The sequence below is a fragment of the Oncorhynchus gorbuscha genome, linkage group LG07 (assembly GCF_021184085.1).
Source record: "Oncorhynchus gorbuscha isolate QuinsamMale2020 ecotype Even-year linkage group LG07, OgorEven_v1.0, whole genome shotgun sequence".
NCBI lineage: Eukaryota > Metazoa > Chordata > Actinopteri > Salmoniformes > Salmonidae > Oncorhynchus > Oncorhynchus gorbuscha.
Genome location: NC_060179.1, coordinates 42,056,690 through 42,077,943, shown reverse-complemented (window position 1 = coordinate 42,077,943; position 21,254 = coordinate 42,056,690). Strand labels below are relative to the sequence as shown.

Sequence of the window (21,254 nt, the reverse complement as noted above, 5' to 3'; positions counted from 1 at the left end):
ATGTTCAAACGTTCAAAGATGACCTGCAGGGTCAAATAATAATCAGGGTGGTTATAGAGGGTCGAAACAGCAGGTCCGGGACAAGGTAGCACTTCCGGTGAGCAGGTCAGGGTTCTATAGCCCAGACTAGAAAAGCTGAAACTGGAACAGCAGCACGACAAGGTGGACTGGGGATGGGGACAGCCAGGAGTCGTCAGGCCAGGTAGTCCTGAGGCATGGTCGTAGGGCTCAGGTCCTCCTGAAGGGGAGAGAGAGATGGGAAAATTAGAGGGAGCATACTTAAGATCAGATTACACCAGGACAGACTGACCCTAGCCCCCCAGCACATAGACTATTGAAGCATAGATACTGGAGACTAAGACAGGGGTCTGTCAGAGCTGTATGTTAGTTGATTAAATAGACCATTTTTAATTGAACACATTCATATTTCTAATGAAATCTAGAAGTGATGCAGTCAATCTCTCCAATTGATTGATTGACTCTGTTCTTTCCCCCTGCAGGGTGAATTTGGCGTTAGCCTACACAGAGCTAACTGAGGAGTTGGGACGTCTCCAAGCACTGAGCTCCAAACAAAAAGAGATCTTGAGGATGGTCTCTCAGGAGCAGCATAGCCCGGGTTAGTAACGTCCCTGGAAAATGATATATAGCCCACATTAAACAGGCTAGCCCAGGTTAGCAGCATCCTTATAGAAGTTTACATCTTAATAACATCTAAAAATATTTAAAACATCAACAATCACTATACAACCTTGTCATGACATCACAAAAGGCGCTAAAATAACATTGTTGCAACCAGTTTTGTCCACTGGATAACATTCAAGCAACACCTTTCTCTTCCTGTGTCATATCAACATGTGATTCTCTCAGCTATCTCTTTACCGCAAACCCCAATCAAAAAAGGTGTTGCTTCCTATCCCTAATGCATGCTCTGAGTGTACAAAACAATAAGAACACATCCTCCCCCCCCCCCTTGTTGCCTCAGAACAGCCTGAATTCGTCGGGGCATGGACTCGAAAGCATTCCACAGGGATGCTGGCCCATGTTGACCACAATGCTTCCCCAGTTGTGTCAAGTTGGCTGGATGTCCTCTGGGTGGTGAACCATTCTTGATAAACACAGGAAACTGTTGAGTGTGAAAAACCCAACAGCGTTGCAGTTCTTTACATGCTCAAACCAGTGCACCTGGCACCTACTACCATACCCCATTTCAAAGGCACTTCAATATTTTGTATTGCCATTCACCCTCTGAATACACATACACAATGTCTCAATTGTCTCAAGGCTTAGAAATCATTATTCTCTAACCTGTCTCTAGCACGGTGGCTAGCACGGTGGCTAGGAAAAACTCCCTAGAAAGGCCAAAACCTAGGAAGAAACCTAGAGATGAACCAGGCTATGTGGGGTGGCCAGTCCTCTTCTGGCTGTGCCGGGTGGAGATTATAACAGAACATGGCCAAGATGTTCAAATGTTCATAAATGACCAGCATGGTCGAATAATAATAAGGCAGAACAGTTGAAACTGGAGCAGCAGCACAGTCAGGTGGACTGGGGACAGCAAGGAGTCATCATGTCAGGTAGTCCTGGGGCACGGTCCTAGGGCTCAGGTCCTCCGAGAGAGAGAAAGAAAGAGAGAATTAGAGAGAGCATATGTGGGGTGGCCAGTCCTCTTCTGGCTCTGCCGGGTGGAGATTATAACAGAACATTGGCAAGATGTTCAAATGTTCATAAATGACCAGCGTGGTCGAATAATAGTAAGGCAGAACAGTTGAAACTGGAGTCTTCACCTGGATTCACCTGGTCAGTCTATGTCATGGTAAGAGCAGGTGTTCTTAATGTTTTATACAGTATATTGTTATGCATTTTCTACTGAAATACAGGGTGGGAAATGAGTAAGCTTTTACACGCACATCTTGAAATCAGCATTGTCATGCTCACCTTACAATACAATACTTGCTTTATTGGTCCATTTGCACAGATATTCTTAATTTTGTGCTGTCACAGTACTCAACCTGACACACAACACACACATCACAGGCTGGGAGGAGGACATTGGCTGCTGCAGAGCAACACCCCTGGAGAAATGAGGGATAAAGAAAAACAGAGGTAGATAGTATATGGGACATACACTACCATTCAAAAGTTTGGGGTCACTTAGAAATGTCCTTGTTTTTGAAAGAAAAGCACATTTTAAAATGACAGCAAATTGATCAGAAATACAGTGTAGACATTGTTATTTTTTAAATATTTTTTTGTTTGTTGAATTTGACCCCTTTTTCTCCCCAATTTTCGTGGTATCCAATTGTTGTAGTAGCTACTATCTTGTCTCATCGCTACAACTCCCGTACGGGCTCGGGAGAAACGAAGGTTGAAAGTCATGCGTCCTCCGATACACAACCCAACCAAGCCGCACTGCTTCTTACACAGCGCACATCCAACCCAGAAGCCCATGCGTTGTAGGAAACACCGTGCACCTGGCAACCTTGGTTAGCGCGCACTGCGCCTGGCCCGCCACAGGAGTCGCTGGTGCGCGATGAGACAAGGACATCCCTACCGACCAAGCCCTCCCTAACCCGGACGACACTAGGCCAATTGTGCGTCGCCCCACGGACCTCCCGGTCGCGGCCGGTTACCACAGAGCCTGGGCGCAAACCCAGGGACTCTGATGGCACAGCTGGCGCTGCAGTACAGCGCCCTTAACCACTGCGCCACCCGGGAGGCCTAGTGTAGACATTGTTAATGTTGTAAATGACTATTGTAGCTGGAAACGGCTGATTTTTAATAGAATATCTACATAGGCGTACAGAGGCCCATTATCCGCAACCGTCACTCCTGTGTTCCAATGGCACGTTGTGTTAGCTAGCCATCGTGTTATAAGGCTGATTGATCATTAGAAAACCATTTGCATTTATTTTAGCACAGCTGAAAACTGTTGTTCTGATTAAAGAAGCAATTTACACTGTATTTCTGGTCAATTTGATGTTATTTTAATGGACAAAAAAAATGTGCTTTTCTTTCAAAAAGTTACCCCAAAGTACAGTATACTATGGCTTTCAGCTCACTCCCTGCAGTTTTCCCCCCAGTCAGCTCAGGGATTTGAACCAGCAACCCTCCGGTTACTGGCCTGCCTCTCTAACTACATACTCAGCTCATACTCATACCCTGTTTCAAGATAATAAAAAAATAGAAGAATGAACTAGACTATATTGGGATATAAAGTAGGCCTGCAGCTTTTTTCTTTTACTCTCCAGGGGTTGCAGAGTTACAAATACAGTAACTCTGCAAAATAGAGAAATCCTCTTCCTTAAGTCTGTTTTCTCTGTATTTCAAGTCTCTGTGGATAGTTTGAGAGCACAGAAACACCCCCTCCTTTTTTAAATATATTTTTTCACTCAACCACAGAACCATACGTTTCACCTTTGAGATGCTTCTGATTCACCACTGCAAGTCTTGTTTTTAGCTAGATGGCTGATAGTTATCTTATGATTACAGGAAGCACAACATAATGTACTGTAAAAATTGTCTACATCATCTTAGATCTGTGTCTTAGGTAAGCGGAAAATAAATCTATTCAAGGGTGTTTCTTTTTTGCATATATTGTTGAGTGTGCCGCTTGTTTGCGAATTGAGTTATGTCTTTTGATCAGACAAACATTTGTACTGCAAATCCAGAGCAACACAGCATGTCTGACACGCAGTAGAGAGAAGTACAGGAATGTTATTCAAGAAAATAGATATGAAAGATTATACACTTTTTCTTAATCATTATCAAAAATACATTACACTATCTGATATTGCTAGAGATTTTACCAGACCAAAACTCCTCCTGACCCTAGTTACTAACCGGCAAAAACACGACAGGGACATGGAAGAGGATGGCAGAAATTAATCACCGAAGATGTCAAAGAAGACGGAGACATACAGGAACGCGGGATCAACTTAATGCAACAGGTGCCTCTCATATATCATATTGATCTTCCAGAGACAGCCACAGGCAGTATTGTCTCATGTGCTGCTCTCTGACTCCCCGTGTCTCTCCTGTCTCCTCAGTCCAACGCCACTCCCACCCCCCTTCTCCCATCCCTCACCAACGCCACTCCCCCGTGCCCCAGCGACACTCCCCTATCCCTCCTCAGCACCACTCCCCCATTGCCCAGTGCCGCTCCCCGGTGCTCCAGCCGCAGCATCTCTCCCCGGACATGCACCGCCGCTCGCCCCTGCTGGACGTCAACAATGGGCCTGCCTCCTACTCCTGCCGGCCAGCCAGCCACCACCTGAGGGCCAGCTTCCAGGGCCGACGGAGCTATTCCGAGGTGGCCGACCCCTCGGCCTACCAGCGGCCACCGCGCTTCAGCCTGGACCCCGTGTCCACACTACCCAAGCCCCGGCCCTATAGGGACTCCGGCTACTCAAAGCAGCATCAGCAGCATGAGCATGGAGGCTCCCAGCACGGAGGGTCACCCCACAGAGGAGGCCAGCTCCGAGCTTCCCAGTCTGGGCTAGAGAGGGCAGGGAGTGAGGTGGGCCTCCACGAAAATTCCTGCCACTCTCGAGAGCTGCCCTTCCCCCTGTCCGAGGTCTCTCCCAGGTCTCACCTGCACTTTGAGCCCCTGCCACCCCCCACGCCCGCCCCCCAGCTTCCGCAGTCCTCTGAAGACGAGGAAGAGTGGATCTGTCCGCACCCCATCAGCCCCCCACGGACGCTGGGCGTGCCCAACAATGTGTCAGCTCATGGGGTCATGAAGGGGCCAGCGTCCTGCTCGGCTTTCCCCATCCCATCCAGACCCAACACTCTGACCTGCCACCCACCAGGCTACCTGCACACAGAGCACGCCCAGTCCTGGCCCTCCATCAATGTGAGTCACACGCACACTCTATCCCAAATATACTGTATAATAATATCTTTATTATATCAAAACATTCTCTAAAATTGTAAAATGGGTCAGTTAGCTTGCTATTGTATAGGGGATAATATCTTTATTATATCAAAACATTCTCCACCAGTTAACTTGCTACTTTAAAGTTCTGGAATTTGTTTCCTGCCTCCCAGATCAGTCAAAATCTCTCTCTTTGAAAATAAACTGCCCTTGACTTGCCAATGTCTTCCTGCACTGTGCTATTTCATGGGAAATGCTCTGTGTAACATGACATATGTTCTGATGCACCTCTACATATAAGCTTATTTTCTTCATGACCTAAATGGTCAAACTATTATCATTGATTGTTGCCATAGACCCACACTGCTTGTTGACCTGAATGTTTGTGTGTGTGTGTGTGTGTGTGTGTGTGTGTGTGTGTGTGTGTGTGTGTGTGTGTGTGTGTGTGTGTGTGTGTGTGTGTGTGTGTGTGTGTGTGTGTGTGTGTGTGCGTGCGTGCGTGCGTGCGTGCGTGCGTGCGTGCGTGCGTGCGTGCGTGCGTGCGTGTTTTCGTTGCAGCTGTGGATGGAGACAGAAGAGAGTGACATGAGAAGCTGCCCTCTGTGCCAGCTGATCTTTCCCATGGGTTACCCTGACGACGCCCTCATCAAGCACATCGACTCGCACCTGGAGAACAGCAAGATCTGATCGCCACGGCAACACTGCACCCTCTTTTTAGTTGCAACAATTCTTGACTTACATTGTGGAGTATTTTAGGTTTGGTTTTGTTTTATAGCAGGGTGCCTTTTGTTTGACAAGACAAGAGGGCTTATTGTGTGTTTAGTAGTCTATGTATGGGAAAAGGTTTAGGGAATGACAAGGATGGCTTCGAGGTTCATGACAGACAATGTCCTGAGGGTTCCAGGCCACTTGCAGTCCATTTGTTTTTATATCTTACACCTTACCACTACTACTTGCTGTAAAGTGGCCTGCTTTAGTTTGACTCTCTACCCATGTACAGTATAAGGCTTGTGAAATACAGACCAACTACAATTCATTCCTGGAATTATCTGGGGGTCCAGATGGATAAATCCAGTTTGTTTGTTCTTCAGGGCTTGACAATGTGCGGTCAGAGGTCAGAGTTATGAAGAGAGGATGGCAGTGTTGTGACTGTGACTGATTGTATGTAGGGAAGAATTTGTCCTGCAGTGTGGGGCATGTAGTTGCTATGACAACCTTGCTGTGGTGAAACGCATAGGCAGATTATCTGTATTATCTTGCGGCCTGATCAGAAATCCATATAAATCTGAGCACATTAAGTTAACCGACACTATATAAGCCTATAATCCCCCCTATATTATTTATTTAACCCCCTAGAGTTGATGTCTGTGCCCCACGGACATTTAATTGGCATAATACAAAAATCCCCATATAATAATCTATCAAGTTTAGCTAGAGATCTGTTTTTGCATAGGATGTGTCTCAACGGCATCAGCCAATGCCACACGTTTGCATCTGAGGTGAAAGGTGACAGAGCTCGAGCAGTGGTCTTCTCACAAAATCGTCTGTAGCATCTGAACTATTTTGCTCTACGACCCCCACAAGCGTCTTGGGACTGGTCTGAAGTCAGTTTAGCCGATCTGCCGACTTCTGTCTGTAGCGTCCGAACAGTTTGGGATACACGCTGATATGACCCATCTGTGGAAAGGTGAGACTCTCACGAACATGTCGGTTGAAGTTCTCCCTGTACCAGTTGAAAAAAAATAAAGGGTTAAATACATGTTTAAAAAAATAAAAATAAATGTTTCCTGATCTTTCTTATATCTTTCAGGACAGACACTTTAGAACAAACTTCCTTTATCTGTTGTTCCATGTAGTGAATATGTTATTCAATGCGTTGGTATGGGCTAATAGCAGTAAGGCCAAACATTTTTTAGCACAAAATGATTTTGTAAAATTTTTGGGGATACATCAAGGGGTTTGAAAGTTCAAAATCAAATAGCAAAAATATCCTTGGTATGACCTTCTTAAAACAATTACATATAGCTTAGTAGAACCCCACCCCGCCCCACCGGCTTAGACAGGGCTTAGACTGTAATGGGTTAAAGGGCAATTTCCACCACTTTTTAACCTAATTGTCATTATCTCCAGCACAATACCAGTGTCGACATATGTGAAAATGGTGCATTTCTATGCTTTGTAGAAATAAATATAATGTTTAAAAGTTCTCCCTGATGACATCATCAAAAGTTCCAACTATGAGATGCACAGTGAAATGAGGAGCAAGGAAATGCCCTCTGGCTAATCAATGTTTTTTGTTTTTTTATGCTACCCTGTGATGTCACAGAGAAGCATTCTTTGAACCTTTGCTCTTATCTTTTTAACCACATTTCATAGAAACGCGCTGTTTTCACATATGCAGACACTGGTTTGGTGCTGGAGATAATGAATATGTATCATTTGATATATAATGTATCATTTGATATATCTGTAAGTAATGAGGCAAAAAAAATCTGTAAAAAAAAATCTTTGTGCTGAAATTTCCCCCTCCTAAGCTTGAACAATACTGTATATAGCTAGTGGGACAGGAGTTTGTATATGGAAGAGGGAATGGAATATATTTGTATATGATAACAATGATTCAACTGGGAGTCTCTTTAGTCTTCCTGAAGATCCGACCTGGATAAAGTAGTTATAAGATTTCTCAATCTTACAGTCTGAAGCTGGCACACTTTGCATTTTATATCTAATATATATATACATGTCAAATATATCCCCAAAAAATCAGAGTGAGTGTTGTATGGAATAACACACATGGAATCATGTAGTATCCAAAAAAAAAAGTGTTAAACAAATCAAAATATATTTTAGATTTTAGATTCTTCAAAGTAGCCACCCTTTGACTTGATGACAGCTTTGCACAGTCTTGGCATGGCTACTTTGAAGAATCTCAAATATAAAATATATTTTGATTGGTATAACACTTTTTTGGTTACAACATGATTCCATATGTGTTATTTCATAGTTGTGATGTCTTCACTATTATTCTACAATGTAGAAAATAGTAAAAATAAAGAAAAACTCTTGAATGAGTAGGTGTGTCCAAACATTTGACTGGTTCTGTATGTATGTTAATGGCTCTGGTTACTATATGTCCTAAAACCTAGTACAAAGGGCTGGGGAAATTAAATTCCAATCAAATCAGCTCTGAAAAAGATCTGATGTTAAAAGATCTGATGTCATTGGTCAAAAGACCAATTAGTGGACAAAATATCAGAATTGGGCTGCCTGTGTAAACTCAGCCTTTGAGAATTTACTGATGTACATTCCTATGATTCTATGTAAAAACAAAATAACAACGCATTTTTAAATCTCAAAATTATTTCACTTTGGGAACTCCGTTCCCACACATTCCCGCCCACTTCCACACCTGGTAGTACAGTACATCTATATTCTAATTTGAAACTAACAACGATATCACAATATGTGATTGGGCAGTTAGATTAATAGGATTAATTACTTCCATGCCCACACAGACAACATTGGCTATCATTGACTGTGTACAGAATTCCGTGTTAGATTGTATACCTTTTGATTACTTTGACTGAAGGAACCGTCACTACTCTTTTATAACCGATACAGTGCCTTCAGAACCCTGACTTATTCCACATTTTGATGTGCTACAGCCTGAATTCAAAATGTAGTTTGAAAATCTATGACGAAGTGAAAACATGTTTTTAGAAATGTTTACATTTTTATTGAAAATGAAGCACAGAAATTTCTCATTTACAAGTATTCACACCCTTTTGTTATGACACTCCAAATTGAGCTCAGCTGCATCCAATTTCCAATCGTCGCTACAACTTGATTGGAGTCCACCTGTGGCCAATTCATTGTTTTGGACATGATTTAGAATGAAACACAACTATGTATATAAGGTCCGACAGTTGACAGTGCAGGTCCATTTTTTTTGTTGCTAGGGATGGCTCGAGTTTGAAGTGGAGCGAGTACAGGGCTTAGCATGACTATCGAGAAGGCTAAAAATAGATTTTGGCTTGGAAAAGTTGAATATTTTCAGAAGGAGTCGGGTAATTAGTTAAGGGTGGAAGATTGCAGGGAAAGAGCGAGGAGGTTGAAAGACTGAGGGAGGCAGAGGATAGGTTTGAATCTGTTGAAGCTAGCAATAACAAGGGAGAGGGTATGTCCAGAAAGATTGGTGTCAAGATCAAATGGAGTGAGCCGGATGTCAGTTCGAGTTCTGGGGGTGTAATGGACGGAGTAGAAGGTGTTGTGTGGAGCTCCGAGCCTGAGCTTTGCATTGATGGACATGGTTATGGCAAAGATACGTTTGGTCCAGTGCGAGTGAGATTTTTGAAGAGGGTGGAACCAGGGCTTTTTTGTTGATCAACTTGAGAAAAGACCTGTATCTCACTTTGCGCTTAGGTAGTGTTGGGCAATGTTGAAGGGAGTGATTCCTGGGGTAGCGTTAAGTATGGAGCTGGAGCAATTTATGTTGAAGATTCCTGGTGTTTGTGACGCTCGCCGTTTTGGGTGACGCAGATCAAGAAGGACCTTGGGAGTTGACATGGGATGGCAGGTGACCAATAACCAAATGACCTCTGACAGAACTACAGAGTTACTTGGCTGAGATGGGAGAACCTGCAAGAAGGAACAGTCTCTATAGCACTTTACCAATCTGGGCTATATGGGAGAGTGGACAGACGGAAGCCACTCCTGAGAAAAAGGCACATAACCGCACGCTTGGAGTTTGCAAAAAAGGCACATGAAAGACTCTGAGAGCATAAGGCAAAAGATTCTGTGGTCTGGTGAGACAGAAATGTAACTATTTGGCCTGAATGCATGAAGCTCATCACCTGTCTAACACCATCCCTACCATGAAGCATGGTGGTGACAGCATCATGCTATGGAGATGCTTTTCAGTGACAGAGACTGGTAAGGATAGAGGTGAATACAGGCAAATCCTTGATGAGCATCTGCTTCAGAGTTCTAACGACCTTAGACTTGGGGCGAAGATTTATGTTCCAATAGGACAATGACCCCAAGCATAATACAGCCAAAGCAACGCTGTAATGGCTTCAAGAATGTTCGTCCTTCAGTGGCCCCAGCCAAAGCCCAGTCTTGAATTCCATTGAAAATCTGTGGAAAGACTTTGCCACCGCTCCCCATCTAACTTAACAGTACTTGAGAAAATCTGCAAGGAAGAATGGGAGAAAATCCCCAAATCCAGATGTGTAAAGCTGACACAGACACACCCAAGAAGACTCAAAACTGTAATCACCGCCAAAGGTGTTTCTACAAAGTATTGACTCAGGGGTGTGACTACTTGTGTAAATTAGATTTCTGTATTTCATTCTTAATACATTTGAGAGAAGAAATTATGAACATGTTTTCACTTTGTCATTGCGGGGTATTGTGTGTAGATGGGTGAGAGAGAGAAAATATTTAATCCGTTTTGAATTCAGGCTGCAACACAACAAAATGAGTGAATACTTTCTGAAGGCTCTGTACAGTATGTCTACAGCATACACATGCTTATCTCTCTTGATGATAACTAAGTACCAACTAATCATATCATGCTCACAGATATGAATGGAGAGATGACACATACAGTAGACATGAATAGATAGATTATACTGTTCTAACGAACACATTCATGACCAAAATATGTTGACCAGCAGCTGTAGTACATAGCAAACATGCCTATCAGCTCACAATGTTAAGCAGTGAAATGTATATACAGTATGTTGTCATTTCAATGGCCACATATACACAGACACTTCGTTGGAATAGGAGTCCGACACTCAAGCCACTATTCACAAAGGGTTAACTCGGGAGATACAGTATGTTTTTCTTTTTCCTCAAATCCTCCATTAAGAATCAAATCAGATCGAGCACTGGCGTTGACAACACTCAACACTCTTCAATCCCTCAGCCTGTGATTTCTAGCTTTGAGACTGATCTGATGATAACAGAAAACCCTCGTCTGGAAAGACTCCGGGGACAAAGCTTTGTGAATATGGCTCCCCTTTGGGGCCTCTCTGTGGCTCTGGGGACCACATGACGACTGACTGATAAGAACTCATCAGATCTGTCTAACAAGCTAAAGGGCCGCCAACAAGGAAGAATAATCATTATTTTGTGAGTACAACTGCTGTCTTTCAAGAACTTTCAACAATGTGTGAAAAATTATAAGAACAAAAGATGCATAAGTAAGCATGTAAATATTCTGATGTATAAACTGTAACTTGCGCTGAAATTACTCTTGGAATTGGTTGGTTTCACAGCAGCCTGGTAAAGCTTAGCAATGACTGGCCTGGATAACTGTTTATCTCTGAATATTCACCACAGTGGAGATAAAAGATTAGAGATACAGAATAAATATGTAGAGATACACAATGAATGCTATTTAGTAGTCAAGATAGCATTTATTGTGCATTCAAAAAATTTGATCTCCACTGTGATGAATATTCAGAGATTAACAGTTACAGGCCAGTCAGTGCTAAGCTTTACCAGGCTGCTGTAGTGTCTATTTCCCATATTTCTATCTATCCCTCCCAGAGCCACTCCAAACTGCAGAGCGGAATCTGAGCACAAGAGGGAAGCAGACAGTCGGAATCACATTGGGAATTACAATCCACTCTCTTTACAGTCTATTTTGTAAACTACAGATAGGCATGAACCCAATTGCGCTCTCTCTCTCGCACGCATACACTTGTTTTTCTATCCTCCCTAAACCCTAACCCCTTAACATAATTCTAACCCTAATTGGACCCTAAACCTAACCCCTAAGATTAAAATAGCCTTTGTCCTCGTGGCGATGTGGGAAATGTCCCCACGAGGGAGAATTTTCCTTGTTTTACTATCCTTGTGGAGATTTTGGTGGGATTTTAGATCCCCAACGAGGATAGAAGAACAAGATTACATGCACACACACAAGGTGTGGTGAATTGTGTAGGCTGTATAGCACTGTGCATGCAGCTGTCACGAGCAGTGGGTCATCAGCAGCTGTAATCAGACACATTCATTCGAGCCCAGTGCTGACTACATACTGTGAGAGAGAGAGCTGAGCTGACTGTGAAGACATGTTATTCACCCCACCCAAAACATACTGTTTGAGGAGAGCTCTGCTGTTGTATCCCACTAAACAATTCAGATGATTCCTCTATGGTTATAGTAAGGTTGTGTGATAACTAGTATGCATTGATAGTGCAATGCATTTATAGTGGGTTTAGGGACCAGTGTCTTTTTCTATGCTAATTTGTCTGCCAATTTACAACTCTTAATCTGATGTGATTGTTTGTTCTTGGTGAATCTACGCAAAAAGCTTTGCTGGACCACATAGGCCTACACTCCACCACAGCATATACCACTTTATATACAGACACCAAAAATATCTCAGCTCTTTTTTTATGACTACCCAACATCTGTAGAGCAGCTCTCAAATGATCTCGACTAACCTGCACCCACGCACATTGACTCGGTACCAGTAGCCCCTGTGTATAGCCTCATTATTGTTATGTACGTTCCTTGTGTTACTTTTTGATTGATTTGATTTTCTTTACTTTAGTTTATTTAGTCAATATTTTATCAACGGTATTTCTTGAACTGCGTTGTTGGTTAAGGGCTTGTAAGTAAGCATTTCCCAGTAAGGTCTACAACTGTTGTATTCGGCACATGTGACAAATAACATTTATTTGTATTTTATTTTGATTTGAATTGACTACCTAACCTTTCGAGCAGTGAATTTCAAGTACAGATTCAACCACAAAGACCAGGGAGGTTTTCTAATGCCTCGCAAAGAAGGGCACCTATTGGTAGATGGGTACAAATATAGAAAAAAGCAGACAGTGAATATCCCTTTGAGCATTAATTACACTTTGGATGGTGTATCAATATACCCAGTCACTACAAAGATACAGGCATCCTTCCTAACTCAGTTGCCGAAGAGGAAGGAAACCGCTCAGGGATTTCAACATGAGGTCAATGGTGACTTTAAAACAGTTACAGAGTTGAATGGCTGTGATAGGAGAACCTGAGGATGTGTCACGCCTTGGTCATTATATTTTGTGTTTTTGGTATATGTTTGGGTAAGCCAGGGTGTGACATGGGTTTATATGTTGTGTTTTCGTATTGGGGTTTGTAGTATTGGGATTGTGTATGATTAGGGGTGTGTCTAGTTAGGCTTGGCTGCCTGAGGCGATTCTCAACTGGAGTCAGCTGCTTATCGTTGTCTCTGATTGGGAACCGTATTTAGGCAGCCTGAGTTCGCGTTGTATTTTGTGGGTGTTTGTACCTGTCTCTGTGTTAGTCACCAGATAGGCTGTAATTAGTTCACGTTCCGTTTGTTGTTTTCTTATACAGTTATTTCATGTACCGCATTTATCTTCATTAAAGTCATGAGTAACCTACACGCTGCATTTCGGTCTGACTCTCTTCATTCAACAGACGAACTACGTTACAGGATGGAACAACATTATAGTTTCTCTGCAATACTATCCTAAATGACAGAGTGAAAAGAAGGAAGACTGTACAGAATAAAAATGTTCCAAAACATGCATCATGTTTACAACAAGGCACTAAAATAAAAATGTAAAAAATGTGGCAAAGAAATAAAGTTTATGTCCTGAATACAAATTGTTATGTTTGGGGTAAATCCAACTGAACACATCACTGAGTACCACTCTGCAATATTTGAAAGTTTGGTAGTGGCTGCATAATGTTATATGTATGCTTGTCATTGGCAAGGACAAGGGAGTTTTTTAGGGTAAAAAGAAACTAGAACTAAGCACAGGCTAAATCTGGTTCAGTCTGCTTTCCAACAGACACTGGGAGACAAATTCACCTTTCAGCAGGACGACAACCTAAAACACAAGGTCAATTATATACTGGAGTTGCTTACCAAGATGACATTGACTGTTCCTGAGTGGCCTAGTTACAGTTTTGACTTAAATCGGCTTGAAAATCTATGGCAAGACTTGAAAATGGCTGTCTAGCAATAATCAACAACCACCTTGTCAGAGCTTGAAGAATAATGTGCAATAATGTACAATCCAAGTGTGCAAAGCTCTTAGAGACTTACCCAGAAAGACGCACAGCTGTACTGCCAACAGTGAATCTAACATGCATTGACTCATGTGTATACTTGTAAATGAGATATTTCTGTATTTTATTTTAAATACATTTGCAAAATAATGTACATGTTTTTACTTTGTCATTATGGGGTGCTGTGTGTAGATGGGTGAGAGAGGAAAACATCTATTTAACCCATTTTGAATTCAGGCTGTAACACAACACAATGTGGAATAAGTCAAAGGCTGTGAATACTTCTGAAGGCACTGTATGTTTATCCTCTGCTGCAGTAAGTATTTCTGCCTAACTCCCCCTCTCTACCCCTGCACCATAGCCCTGTTTCCTAGCTTCAGCTCTCTGTCGCTAACCTCGAGCTATACCTCAGGAACTCACATGCTCAAAGCATCCACCCATCCGGTCCTTACTAACCACAAACCCCTAGCAGAGCTGAGCACAGGATGTGCGCACATACCCATGTATAGTCTGGACTGAAGAGCTACAGTACCAAGAAAAATCCCACACGTATTGACCTATTCAAATAGTGATACAGGCCATACCTTCCTCTCTCATGAAAGAAAAACTCCTACACTCCGCACACACACACGCACACACGCATACAGTACCAGTCAAACGTTTGGACACACCGACTCATTCAAGGGATTTTCTTTATTTTTATGATTTTCTACATTGTAGAATAATAGTGAATAAATCTAAATGATGAAATAACACATGGAATCATGTAGTAACCAAGAAAGTGTTAAACAAATCTAAATTGTTACGACAAATGAGTGAAGAGGTGTGGAGTCAGGCGCAGAGAGCAAAAGATGTGGGAAATAACACACTTTAATGTCCCGAAAACATAACATGAACAAAAGTAGGAAAACAAATGATCAGAAATATAAACGGACAGCGTGAAACCCAAAATACAAACAAAATACACTCAAACAAAGAACAGAACAACAAGCCCGCACGAAACAGAAGCGTGCTGAACAAACTATATATAACCCTACCCTAACAACCAAACAAGAAACAGGTGATACCAATCAGACAAAACCAAAGGAACACAGAACAATAGCTAGTAGACCGGCGACGACGACCGCCGAGCGCCACCCGAACAATAAGGGGAGTTACCTTCGGTAATATTCGTGACATAAATATATTTGAGATTTGAGATTCTTCAAAGTAGCCACCCTTAGCCTTGATGACAGCTTTGCACACTCTTGGCCTTCTCTTAACTAGCTTCATGAGTAATGCTTTTCCAACAGTCTCGAAGGAGTTCCCACATATGCTGAGCACTTGTTGGCTGCTTTTCCTTCACTTTGCGATCCAACTCATCCCAAATCATCTCAATTGGGTTGAGGTCGGGTGATTGTGGAGGCCAGGTCATCTGATTTAGCACTCCATCACTCTCCTTGGTCAAATAGCCCTTACACAGCCTGAAGGTGTGTTTTGGGTCCTGTTGAAAAACAAATGATAGTCCCACTAAGCATAAACCAGATGGGATGACTGTATCGCTGCAGAATGCTGTGGTAGCCATGCTGGTTAATTGTGCCATGAATTCTAAATAATTCACAGAAAGTGTCACCAGCAAAGCACCCCCACACCATCACACATCCTCCTCAATGTTTCACGGTGGGAACCATACATGCGGAGATCATCTTGCGTCTCACAAAGACACGGCGGTTGGAATCTCAAATTTGGACTGAACAGACAAAAGGACAGATTTCCACCGGTCCAATGTCCATTGCTCGTGTTTCTTGGCCCAATTAAGTCTATTCTTCTTATTGGTGTCCTTTAGTAGTGGTCTCTTTGCAGCAATTCGACCATGAAGGCCTGATTCACACAGTCTCCCCTGAACAGTTGATGTTGAGATGTGTCTTACTTTTGTTTGGGCTGCAATTTCTGAGAATGGTAACTCTAATTAACTTATCCTCTGCAGCAGAGGTAACTCTGTGTCTTCCTTTCCTGTAGTGGAGAGCCAGTTTCATCATAGCGCTTGATGGTTTTTGCGACTGCACTTGAAGAAACTTTCCAGGTTCTTGAAATGTTCTGTATTGACTGACCTTCATGTCTTAAAGGAATGATGGACTGTCGTTTCTCTTTGCTTATTTGAGCTGTTCTTGCCATAATATATTTGACCAAATAGGGCTATCTTCTGTATACCACCCCTAGCTTGTAACAACACAACTGATTGGCTCAAACGCATAAAGAAGGGAAGAATTTCCACAAATAAAATTTTAATAAGGCACACCTGTTAATTGAAATGCATTGCAGGTGACTATCTCATGAAGCTGGTTGAGATTAAGCTGGTTTATTGAGATGGTTTATTTTGATTTGTTTTACACTTTTTTACTACATATAGTAAAAATTCCATATATGTTATTTCATAGTTTGATGTCTTCACTATTATTCTACAATGTAGAAAATAGTAAAAATAAAGAACATCCCTTGAATGAGTGTGTGTGTCTAAACCTTTTACTGGTACTAATATATATATTAGTACCAGTAAAACCAGTGAAAAATATACAGTGCTGTGAAAAAGTATTTGTCCCCTTCCTTATTTTTTGCATATTTGTCACACTTAAATGTTTCAGATCATCAAACAAATTTTAATATTACACAAAGATAACCCAAGTAAACACAAAATGCCGTTTTTAAGTGATCATTTGATTTATTAAGGGAAAAAAGCATGTCCATATGGTGACAAAGTAATCCCCCCCCCCTTGTTAAATCATGAATTTACTGTGGTTAATCACATTTTTTGGAAAGCTGAGTTCAATTTCACTAGCCACACCCAGGCCTGATTACTGCCAGACCTGTTGAATCAAGAAATCACTTAAATAGAACCTGTCTGACAAAGTGAAGTAGGCCAAAAGATTTCAAAAAGCAAGACATCATGCCGCGATCCAAAGAAATTCAGGAACAGATGAGAAGCAAAGTAATTCATATTTATCTGTCTGGAAAGGGTTACAAAGCCATTTCTAAAGCGTTGGGACTCCAGCGATCCACAGTGAGAGCCATTATCCACAAATGGAGAACAGTGTTGAACCTTCCCAGCCTACCAGAATTACCCCAAGAGCACAGTAACGACTCATTCATAAGGTCACAAAAAAACCAACAACATCTAAAGAACTGCAGGCCTCACTTGCCTCAGTTAAGGTCCGTGTTCATGACTCAACCATAAGAAAGAGACTGGGCAAAAAATGGCATCCATGGCAGAGTTCCAAGGCGAAAACCACTGCTAACCAAAAAGAACATAAAGTCTCTTCTCACTTTTGCCAAAAAAACATCTTGATGATCATCAAGACTTTTTCGGGAAAATATTCTGTGGACTGACGAGACAAAAGTTGAACTTTTTGGAAGGTGTGCGTCCTGTTACATCTGGCGTAAAAGTAACACAGCATTTCAGATAAAAAACATCATACCAACAGTCAAATATGGTGGTGTGATGGTCAGGGGCAGCTTTGCTGCTTCAGGACCTGGACGACTTGCTGTGATTGATGGAACTATGAATTCTGCTCTCTACCAAATAATCCTGAAGGAGAATGTCTGGCCATCAGTTCGTGACCTCAAGCTGATGCGAACTTGGGTTCTGAAGCAGGACAATGATCCGAAACACACCAGCAAGTCCACCTCTGAATGGCTTTAAAAACAACAAAATGAGTCTCGTCAAAGTTCGGACTTGAATCCGATTGAGATGCTGTGGCGTGACCTTAAAAAGGCGGTTCATGCTCAAACCCTCCAATGTGGCTGAATTAAAACAATTCTGCAAAGAAGAGTGGGCCAAAATTCCTCCACAGCGATGTGAAAGACTCATTGCCGGTTATCACAAATGCTCGATTGCAGTTGTTGCTGCTGAGGGTGGCACAACCAGTTATTAGGTTTGGGGGGCAATTACTTTTTCACATAGGGCCATGAAGGTTCAGATAGCTTTTCTTCCCCCTTAATAAATAAAATCATCACTTAAACTGCATTTTGTGTTTACTTGGGTGATCTTTGTGTAATGTTTCAATTTGTTTGATCTGAAACATTTAAGTGTGGCAAATGTGCAAAAAAATAAGAAATCAGGATACGTGTGTGTGTGTGTGTGTGTGTGTGTGTGTGTGTGTGTGTGTGTGTGTGTGTGTGTGTGTGTGTGTGTGTGTGTGTGTGTGTGTGTGTGTGTGTGTGTGTGTGTGTGTGTGTGTGTGTGTGTGTGTGTGTGTGTGTGTGTGTGTGTGTGTGTGTGTGTGTGTGTGTGTGTGTATATATATACACATGTTATCTACTTGTACACCTTCATAATAGTCTGTATGACAAGTACATCAATGAATCTGTAAAACATTTTTTAAATGCTGTATTTGAAGTGTGCTGTGGTTAGATGCTTGGAAACTATACAATTTCCTTTCAAAAAACAACTAAAGAAGAACTCGTAGTGAGGTTAACACTGGTAAAAGTATTTTACTGTGTTGTGGTGTGTCAGCTTTGCACCCTAAAGTGCGAAGAATATCTAAAAGTGTGATCCTTCACATTTTTTAAGAATACAGAGTGTTCGACTTTTATGCGGGCCCAAATTGATCACAGCTCCAAAATATACACAAGTATTACAAATATATTAAATAAAATGTGTTGTGTAAACTTGTTGTTTTTAAATAAATGAATATTGTAGCATGAATTACAAATTTTTACATTTTGAAATGGAGAAGCTGTGCTGTTCGACACATTTTTTACAACATTTCACCTTAGCCAATAACATATTAATTTTATTCAGCCACTGTTTTAATTTAGAGCTATGCAGCCTAACAAAAAAATGAGTAATCATCTCTTCTCTGTTGGGCCCTAGCTTTTAGCTGTACAGCAAAAAAAACGATTTTGTTTTATTTTACATTCCTTAATTTTACACTCATTTGGTATTAACAATTACTTGAAATGATTCAACAAAAAGTCCCCATGTACCCAAGAAGTAATTGTTAGGGAATAACTATTAATTATTGACAAATCATCGTCACACTCTGACCATTATTTGCGTTGTTTGTTTCTATGTTTTATTTGGTCAGGGTGTGATATGAGTGGGCATTCTATGTTGCATGTCTAGTTAGTCTGTTTCTATGTGTCTTGGCCTGATATGGTTCTCAATCAGTGGCAGGTGTTTGTCGTTGTCTCTGATTGGGAACCATATTTAGGTAGCCTGTTTTGTATTGTGGTTCCTGGGTTATTGTCTATGTGTAGTTGCCTGTGGTTACACTCGGTGTCATTAGCGCCACTTTGTTTAAGTGTTCTTCATGTTTTATCGTCATTCAATAAAATAATGGATTCACACCACGCTGCGTTTTGGTTTACTCCATACGACGATTGTGACAATCATAATGTATACTGTTGCTGTCATGTTTTCATGAGCTGAAATGAAAGATCCCAGAAATGTTCTATAAGGACAAAAAGCTTATTTCTCAAAAATGTTGTGCACAAATGTGTTTACATCACTGTTAGTGAGCATTTCTCCTTTGCCAAGATAATCCATCCACCTGAGAGGTGTGGCATATCGAAAAGCTGATTAAACTGCATGATCATTATACAGGTGCACCTTGTGCTGGGAACAATAAAAGGCCACTCTAAAATGTGCAGTTTTGTCACACAACACAATGCCACAGAGGGAGCATGCAATTGGCATGCTGACTGCAGGAATATCCACCAGAGCAGTTGCCAGAGAATTGGATGTTCATTTTTCTACTAAAGCCCCCTCCAATGTCATTTTAGAGAATTTGGCGGTATGTCCAACCGGCACACGACATCTAACCACGCCAGCCCAGGACCGCCACATGCGGTTTCTTCACCTGCAGGATCGTCTGACACCAGCCACCCAGACAGCTGATGAAACTGAGCATTTCTGTCGGTAAAAAAGCCCTTTGTGGGGGAAAACCAATTTTGATTGGCTGGGCCTGGCTCCCCAGTGGTTGGGCCTGGCTCGCAAGTGGGTGGACCTTTCCCCTTCCAAGCCCCCCCATGGCTGTGCCCCTGCTCAGTCATGTGAAATCCATAAATTAAGGCACAATTAATTTATTTCAATTGATTTCCTTAAATGAACTGTAACTCAGTAAAATTGTAGAATTTTTTGCATGTTGCGTTTATATTTTTGTTCAGTATACCATGCATTCAGAAAGTATTCAGACACCATGACTTTTTCCACATTTCGTTACGTTACATCAATATTCTCTATGTATTCTAATAGACTGAGCAATCGGGGGAGAAGGGCCTTGGTCAGAGGAGTGACCAAGAACCCAATGGTCACTCTGACAGAGCTCCAGAGGTTGGGAGAACCTTCCAGAACCATCTCTGTAGCACTTCAACAATCAGGCCTTTATGGTAGAGTGGCCAGACGGAAGCTACTCCTCAGTAAAAAGCAGATGAAAGCCCACTTGGAGTTTTCCAAAAGGCACCTAAAGACTCTCAGACCATGAGAAAGAGATTATATGGTGTGATGAAACCAAGATTGAACTCTTTGGCCTGAATGCCAAGCGTCACGTCTGGAGGAAACATGGCACCATCCCTAAGGTGAAGCATGGTGGTGGCAGCATCATGCGGTGTGGATGTTTTTCAGTGGCAGGGACTGGGAGACTAGTCAGGATCGATGGAAAGATGAATGGAGTAAAGTACAGAGAGATCCTTGATGAAAACCTGCTCCAGAGCGCTCAGGACCTCAGAATGGGGTGAAGGTTCACCTTCAAACACGACAATGACCCTAAGCACACAGCCAAGACAATGCAGGAGTGGCTGCGAGACAAGTCTCAGAATGTCCTTGAGTGGCCCAGCCAGAGCCCGGACATCTTTGGAGAGACCTGAAAATAGCTGTGCAGTGATGCTCCCCATCCAACCTGACAGAGCTTGAAAAGATCTGCAGAGAAGAATAGGATAAATCCCCAAATGCAGGTGTACCAACTTGTACCATCATACCCAAGAAGACTTGAGGCTGTAATCGCTGCCAAAGGTGCTTTAACAAAGTACTGAGCAAAGGGTCTGAATACTTTGTAAATGTGATATTTCTGTATTTTATTTATAAGAATTTTGCAAACATTTCTAAAAACCTGTTTTTGCTCTATCTTTATGAGGCATGGTGTGTATATTAATTAGGGGGGGGGAAATATAATAAGGCTGTAATGTTACAAAATGTGGCAAAAGTCAAGGCGTCTGAGTACTTTCCGAATGCACTGATTTGTAAGTAATTTCCAGATAATTAAGGGACTGTAAAGTGTTACTTTCTGTCACTGCAGAATGTGAGCGGTTTCTGCCCTGTCTCTGCTCTCTAATGCTCCTTCTTTCACTTCTGACATGACTGTTC

General features: G+C 42.0%; 1 protein-coding gene across 1 annotated transcript in view; it reads left to right on the top strand.

The window, feature by feature from the left end:
- LOC124039878 (TANK-binding kinase 1-binding protein 1-like) overlaps positions 1-7,731 on the top strand; it is a 125,834-nt gene extending 118,103 nt beyond the window's left edge. Inside the window, exons 8-10 of the mRNA XM_046356385.1 lie at positions 501-616; positions 4,047-4,852; positions 5,432-7,731. Coding sequence (XP_046212341.1) covers positions 501-616; positions 4,047-4,852; positions 5,432-5,560 — 1,051 coding nt within the window. The 3' untranslated portion in view covers positions 5,561-7,731. The remainder of the gene's footprint in view (positions 1-500; positions 617-4,046; positions 4,853-5,431) is intronic.
- Positions 7,732-21,254: the final 13,523 nt, after the last annotated feature.